This window comes from Priapulus caudatus, unplaced genomic scaffold (genome assembly GCF_000485595.1).
Source record: "Priapulus caudatus unplaced genomic scaffold, Priapulus_caudatus-5.0.1 Scaffold301, whole genome shotgun sequence".
In the NCBI taxonomy this organism is placed as follows: Eukaryota; Metazoa; Priapulida; class Priapulimorpha; order Priapulimorphida; family Priapulidae; genus Priapulus; species Priapulus caudatus.
In genome coordinates this window covers 252501-260497 of record NW_014577362.1, presented here as the reverse complement: position 1 = coordinate 260497, position 7997 = coordinate 252501, and the positions used below count along the sequence as shown (strand labels likewise).

Below are 7997 nucleotides of genomic sequence, written 5' to 3'. Positions count from 1 at the left end.
CCGGACGGACGGACGCACGCACGCACGGACGAACGATCATGCGATTCTACAAGCTGCATCTGACTATGTCAGATGAGCTAAAAAAATATCCAAACCTGTGTGACATGTTTTGGGGCCAGTCCTCATTCATTCACATACCAGAAATTAGCAAAATCCATTGAACCTGAACTGACTTATGGCCATTTCCATTTTTGCCAAAAAGTGGACGTGGCTCAAACGTAGGTCGACTGGCATGCTCCAAAATAGGACGTTCAAACGGTTTAACCTCTCCGATAGGAGTAACAATTTAACTATATGCAATTTGAAACATGTGGGTCAAACGGTTCTTGAGTTATCGTCGACCGTAGCCAAATGTTGACGGACGAACGGACGGACGGACGGACGTACGACGGACGACACCCCATGGCAATAGCTCATCTTGACGATGTCAAGGCAAGCCAAAAATGTACTTCAAATTCTTTCCACAACTAGCAATATTGTAGTATTACAAAATAAGTGTAATGTTTACCAAGTAGCATTCTTGTGCAATTTACCCAGGGACATGACACATTATTACAAACTTTAAAAAAGAAAAATCATAGAATTTCAATGAGAAATGACATTATAGTGTTAATCCTCCAATCAAATGTCATGCTAACTAAGGGTTCAACAAATTCTTCCACAAGTCACAATCAACAGTAAGAATAGATATTGCATGCACACCGACACAAACACATACCTCTTTCGCCGAAAATTCTCGACAATTTGTGGGTAGAAGGACACTGACCAAGCAGCAAAGTAGATCCAGCCAATGACTGCACTGAGAGTGACGAGAGCATTATTGTGCACAACAGTTATGCGAATAAAGGCATTTTCAAGGCTGCAACAAAAAAATGACAACATTAATACCTGAACAAAAAAGGGTATAAAGGCAAAAAAACGTTTTATCATGGTACAGGCAGACCTATAATGAATATATATATTATATATAAATATATACTTGCCAATTTTATCTTGATCACATAGGATTTAAAGAATATGTTTTACAAAATGTGTAATATTAAAAAAAAAAAAAAACATGATTGAAAGGCATCTGTATGATAGCTAAGAGTTTTAGATTTGATAACATACAGGGCATGCCTATCAATGGTCACCTTGCACTTCCGCATGATTTCATAATATAATAACATATGACTATAGACCCTCAAAAACAAACATATCAGGCAATACAATTTGAATACAATCTCACTTTCTAATAATAAAGTATAGAATATATTATATATGAATATATACTTGCCAATTTGATCTTGATCACATAGGATTTAAAGAATGTTTTACAAATTGTGTAATCTTAAAATTAAAATAAAACCATGATTGAAAGGTATCTGTATGATAGCTAAGAGTTTTAGATTTGATAACATACAGGGCATGCCTATCAATAGTTGCAAGTCACCTTGCATTTCCCGCATGATTTCATAATATGATAACATATGACTAGAGCCTCAAAAACAAACATATCAGGCAAGATAGATTTAAATACAATCTCACTTTTCCAATTCTGTTGAAGTTGAATTGACACTGATAACACACCTGCCCGCATTCAATCCATGTAGCGTGATGTTGCATTTAGTGACACCTGAATTAGAAAATCAGTGAGTCGTGAAAACTGAGAAATCCCCATATGTACATGAGCTATCACATGTAGTCACATCTGTACACAGATGTCACTCCATGGAACCCCATAACGTACTAATACGCAGACAGATGCCTTTTCTATACAGGTTGAGTCAGTTTAAATTTTTTCAAAAGGAGAAAAGAAGTGATTCACCTAAGTATTCATGAAGTGTACTCTGATCCATTTGTATTTGTGCCAAAGAATATCACAGATATATGTCTTTACATTAAAAGTAGTAGTAGTAGCAGAAAATTATACCTCAGAAGGGTCAATGATATAAGCCTGTTGAATCAACACGGAATCGCAAAAAATCAAACCGCACATAAACGTCTGTCTATATATGCAAAGATATTACATTCTATAAGAGACCTGAAGATCCTCATGGAAAGTTTTTGCCAGCTACTATGTAAGTTGAGTATTAATCCATTCGTTAAGGGAGGCAATTCACGTGTCTAAACGCGCAGCAGCATAGGGTATATATAGCTTTCTGTGTTTATACAATCAGCAGGTATGCCTACATGGCAGGGAATTAAGTTCAAAGTATGGTGCAGCACCCTGCCTCGCCAACATGGTGAGTATACATGCACCCCCTGCTAGTTGTGTTACAACTGATACATGATGTGTATTATGTTTTGTGTACGTCTATTTATGTAGGTACACATCTGTTATCATCATGTGACCTAGGCAGTGTAGCCAGTGATCTAGACTCAGTGTGCAAAATTAGCGCTATTTTGCCGGCGGCCGCCGGTTCAACCCCTAAGGGCCTGTTTAAAATTTTGGGTGGGCCTGTTCACATTTTGGCTAATTTCATGCCCTGTAGACTGATCTAGTGATTGTATTGTGGGGAAAATTAAGTGACTGTTATATGCAGCATGAGTCGCCTCGAGGGAAGCGAACGCAGTGTCAGATGACCCCATTGAGGAGATGCTCGCTCTGTAAGGCAAATACGACAGCATTTGTTTAAACCAGGGGCAGTGTTAACGAATATAAAAGCAGCATCAAAAGTTCTAAGTCACGATGACAACTCATCTATACCTCACCTGGTTCGACTGTATAGTCAGGTATCGGCGAGATGACAGTATGAGTGTCGAACTCGAATGAAAGAACTGCCGAGTCATTCAGTGGGTGGCTGCAAGGTAAACATAAAGAACATGGTCTAAATACCACATGATGCCACCTTTGCACTATGCCTTCATATACACAGAAATATGAGCAATGCAACCAATTATAAATCCTCTGGTCAATCCTTCTTTGGTCTCTGGTCTCTGGTCACCAATGTCTCAGTAAAAGTTCTTTTCTTTCTCTATATGTGATAGCCAATTTTTGATACGCAGAGAATAACATCTGGAATATATCCTTTGAACTTTCGATTCCATTGTCACACCCTGGATGCATGTTCCTAGAATGACTTATATTTTATATATGCGTTGCAAAAAAATATTCACAGAACTCCTGCCACTGCATTAGCCGTATTCCTGACTACAATAATTTAGTTTTAAAAGAGTGGTCACTTGAACCTTATCTATCTACCCTAAATATTTCTTTGCTATGGGATAAAATTTACTAAGCACTATTTTACCTCAGAGAGAAAAACACTTGGCCTTCACGATTTAGCTGGAAATCATAGTCAGTTTCAGAAAATTCCAATGTTGCACTTTCCACTGTAAAAAAAACCAGAAAACCTAGGAAATACCAAACACATGTGCAACACCTTTAGAAAATGGATTTACACAGTTCAATATCTATATGCAGCAGGTTTGTGTAATCATAGGATATTTACCCTAACCCTATATACCAACCATCTATCCCTCCCTGCTGGCATGGGTGGGTCACCGTGGCAGCGTAAAGAGTGAAGGGCTACATAGGTTTAGCGTAATACCAATAAGAAGAAGTATGGTTAATCTAGTTCTAATGCAATTCCTCTAATAACAACTTGAAGTAAAGTACAAGTACCTTTTAACCTAAGCTATTAGGACTTGTGCACGACTCATACCCAGTAATATTTTAGTCTACTAGCTATTACTATAAGTATTGGTCAGAGTTTATAATACACTATACCTAAACAACCACTGCAGAGCACAAATACCAGCAAGAATATGTATAGTAGAGTAGAAATCCCCATTGCGAGTTCACAGGCAACTGAGTCTGAAATACTATGTACGATACTTCCTCGACAATAACAACAAAAACTTAGTTGCATGCACACGCAGTGACGCTAATCTCAAATGTAAATGTTGACATATGCTGAGTTTTGACTGGGTATATCAATATCGATATTGGTACATGCTCTATTTTAAGAATTGGCTTACAAGTTTCGCTGCCAGGGTCTATGTCTCCCTGGGTACTGCCGGAACGTACCCTGGTACTATCTAATATGCCGGACCGTACCTCGCCTACTCCACTAACGAGTCTAGGGAGTCGCCTACGCCTACTCCCTAACCCTAACCATATCAGATAGTTACCAGGGTACGTTCCGGCCGTACCGAGGGAGACATAGACCCTATCAGCACAAGTTTCTGATTAGAGTCCCTTTATATATAGAGGGACTCTATTTCTGATGAATCGTGAGCGCCATCTACCGGCCACTATAGCAGATAAGGTCTATGTCCTACGAACCTCTGTTTGACCTGTCTCGTTTAGCTATTTCTGACTAATATATATATATATATAATATATATAGGGTTAGGGTTAGGGTTAGGGTTAGTCAGAAATAGCTAAACGAGCCAGGTCAAACAGAGGTCAGGGGGACATAGACCCTACGAGCGCCACTATAGTAAACAACTCAGCTCATAGCAGACCACAGGCAGCTTTCTGCTTCATCCTGAGATATCCTCTGTATTACCTTCTATAGGGACTGAATCCATGATTTTAGCAGTTGGGAGAGGGATGTACTTTTTTAGTACTGCATCCATAAGGTGCGGTGAAAGTCGCAGGAACACCTTATCTACAGCTAGGAGTGTACTATCGAAGCAGGAAGAGGCTGGAAAAACATGGTGCTCTGACGAAACTTTTTTTTCTCTCAAATTATGCAGCGTCATGCAGGTGTGAGTGTAAATGCATAACGCCGTGTTATTTACCGTGTTATTTACCGTGTTCTATATATGCACAGACCGCTCTAAGAGAGTCATATATGTAAAGAATGGGATATCCGACACTGTTCAACCAGCCTATTGCTTTTCATAAATTCGCTCTCATAAATGCTTGTACATTCTCGGTATACCGGACCGTACCCAGGGTACGTTCCGGCAGTACCCTGGGGGACATAGACCCTCTCAGCTAAAGTGGGAGGCTGTTTACTCTAGCTCTACCCATCATGTATATCCCAATTCCCTCTGGCACAGTTTGGTCATTGTGACAGAGTGAAGACTGAAGGGCTATAGTTTTATAGTAATAGTAACAATTGCAGGTAAATGGTTAGATATATAGCTCTACTGGTTTAGCTCAGGGCTGTAGTGGCCTCCCAAAATGTGCTACTGCAGAAAAATGTAGGATCACCCAGTAATAATAGCATAAGTGGCGGTTATGGTGTGCGCCGCAGGCACACACGGCGAATGCCGCATTCGCAAAGCCCCTGCCTTCGTCTGGGGTCTTGGGGCCCCCCAGAAAATTTTTGAAATTTAGAGCCTGGAAATGGCATTTCCTGCATTTCCTCCTCCTCTATATCCTGTCTTGATCCACCACCACCTTCTCAACTCCTCCTCTTCCCCCTCCCTCCTCTCCCTCATCTCTCCTATACCTCCCCTCTCCTACTCCAATTACCTTCTCCCTTCCTCATCTTCCTCCCTTCTCATCCACTGACTCAACTTCCTCTCGTCCTCCTCCACCAGCTTCTCCCCCTCCTCTACATCCCATTATCACATTGAATGGCTTCTTGAATGCTTTACTACTACTGTTGCCACTAGTAATTACACTAATAACGATATTATCAGTAGTTCTTTAAGATTTATCTTGCCCTGTGTGCCGATTCGCCTGTGTTAGCTATTCTGCTTAAGCCCGGCGCACACGTGAGTTATTTTACTCAAGTAAAATGACGCACGAGTCAAATTACTCAACGAAAATCCGCCGCACACGTGAGTAAAATGACGCACGTACGAGTCAAATTACTCAACGAAAATCCGCCGCACACGTGAGTAAAATGACGCATGCGTCATTTTACTTGAGTAAAATAACTCACGTGTGCGCCGGGCTTTAGATCCAATCTTTCCACCAAAATGGCGCCACACATGTCACATGTGTCGTTTCATCTCATTGGTATATCTAGCTCCTTGGTTCCCTGCACAATTTTTTGTTATCAAAATAGTGCCATGGCAGTGCCGTGCTGCCGTGGCGCCCACTACCGCCCTGTTTATAAACTTCACTCCCGTTACAGAGTTATACGAAAAACAGTGCTGAGAAACAACAGTGAATCTTTGCAGCGTGGTAGGCCAACTGGTGCCCGCTCACTAACCCCGCTATATATATTAAATCGCCTTTTGCCCGATTTTAAACATTTGGGCATGAACACGCCAAAATACTTATCTCCGCATCTACTTCCATTGCGCTTTTGTTGTTGCACGCCACCAATTCCCATGGCAACAAACAAATTAGGTATTGCTAGTATTGCCATAGATTATACAAACACAACGCCATCGTCTGTCAGCAGTATATCTGAAAACTGCATAGTGGCTTCATCATGCGGTCAAAAATCATAACTTACACAATTTAGTTAACTGCAAATGAAGCTCCTATAGTGCCTTTAAGTCAGATATGGTCACGTATATGTGTTTTTGGTTCATTTGTGTTTGATAAATGGCCCAATCTGGCCAAATTACGGTGAGTTTGGAATGGGAAGCTAAATTAGGAACGTTTATCTGGTTGGCTTGCATCTTTTGCTATTGTACCATGGGCTATGCCGGTAGAGCTACATGGGCTGCAGCTTAAGCTGGGTTTACACTACCGACTTTATGCAGGCAACTTGGCATTTTTCTTCTTTCTACCAACCTCTCTCGCGAGTCTCTATATAGATGTTCAAAGCTAGCTCTTACGTTATCGACCGCGAGGCGGCAAACGTTTCAAAATTTGACGCGTAGTGCGCGCACGGGACGACGCGCATACGCAGTTTTGCATTTGGACGGCATTTGCAGGAAATTGTCGGCAATAGGTGAAAGAGTGTATATAATATATAGAAACATTAAGACGTATTTATTTAGCATTATATTTTATTGAAACGCTTCAAGTGCCTGTGTTGAACACGAGTCATCGGGTGAGCCTTGAAACGAGAGTGAAGGGCTACACGGGTGAAGCTGCTACAGTTCTAACACAATGTAAACACGTCATAAATAACAAAACTCGACAGTAACACTTGACAGTTTTACAGCTTGAAGTGCAAGAGAACTTGTCACTTGTGTACGACTCATCATACCCAGTACTATTTCAGTCTACTATTAGTACTACTACTAGTACTATTACTATTAACACTGACTGGAGTTTATGTTATACTATACCTAAACAAACAGCGGTCAGCAGAAATAGCAGAGGCAGAGACAATCTGTACAGAGTACCCATCTCCATCGCGTGTTCACAGGCAACTGAGCATGAAGGCTGAAATGCTGTGCCACAGTCCCACTCCAGTTCATTTGACGTGCCAAAAGAAATGTCTACACCACGTCAATCGTCATGTACAGTGACTCAGCTAATCTATGAATGTCAATAGTGCAGCGTGCTGACTTTTTCAGAACGAGTAAATCAATATCGATATGAATTGAATTGAATATGGATATCTTAGATATCAATATTCATTATGATCTCAATATACTCTAGGCCTATCTCTCACTGTTTCCGCATTTCTCGTGTCCGTGCGGTAAACACTCGCTCCCGCCATCTACCGGCTACTATAATAAACAACTCAGTTCATCGATGACCATTGCATCAGAACCATATATACAATATATCAAGAACTTCTTATAGAGCTTCTTTATAGTTATACGCTCTTGAATATATATATATATATACAATCAAGAGCGCATTAAAAATATTTAATACGCTCTTGATACAATGCATATAGTGTACTGTTCAACTATATAGTATATAGTTTTCATAGCCAGCGTTCTGCTTCCTCCTATATCCTCCTATGAAATATTATCCGCATTATCAGGCAGCTAGTCTATGATTTTAGCAGTTAGGAGAGTGGTATACTTTTTAGTGATGTTTGCATCGCCAATAACGTGCGCGCGGTGCAAGTCGCGGGAACACATTACCTATAGCTAGGACTAGGAGTATCTTGAGGTAGGGGAAGGTGGGGCATAATGGCACCATGAGGCATAACGGAACAGCTAAAAAAAACACATAAGGAAGTGCTGCCAGC

General features: G+C 40.7%; 1 protein-coding gene across 2 annotated transcripts in view; it reads right to left on the bottom strand.

Annotated features, from left to right (window-relative positions):
- LOC106808741 (cystinosin-like) overlaps nucleotides 1-7483 on the bottom strand; it is a 16557-nt gene extending 9074 nt beyond the window's left edge. Inside the window, exons 1-5 of one of the 2 annotated variants that reach the window (XM_014811583.1) lie at nucleotides 7138-7483; nucleotides 3234-3315; nucleotides 2695-2783; nucleotides 1528-1615; nucleotides 719-859 (exon numbers count right to left, since the gene is read on the bottom strand). In XM_014811583.1, coding sequence (XP_014667069.1) covers nucleotides 719-859; nucleotides 1528-1615; nucleotides 2695-2783; nucleotides 3234-3315; nucleotides 7138-7204 — 467 coding nt within the window. In that variant the 5' untranslated portion in view covers nucleotides 7205-7483. The remainder of the gene's footprint in view (nucleotides 1-718; nucleotides 860-1527; nucleotides 1616-2694; nucleotides 2784-3233; nucleotides 3316-7137) is intronic. The other variant, XM_014811584.1, reaches the window with a different exon arrangement.
- Between the last annotated feature and the right edge of the window lie 514 nt (nucleotides 7484-7997).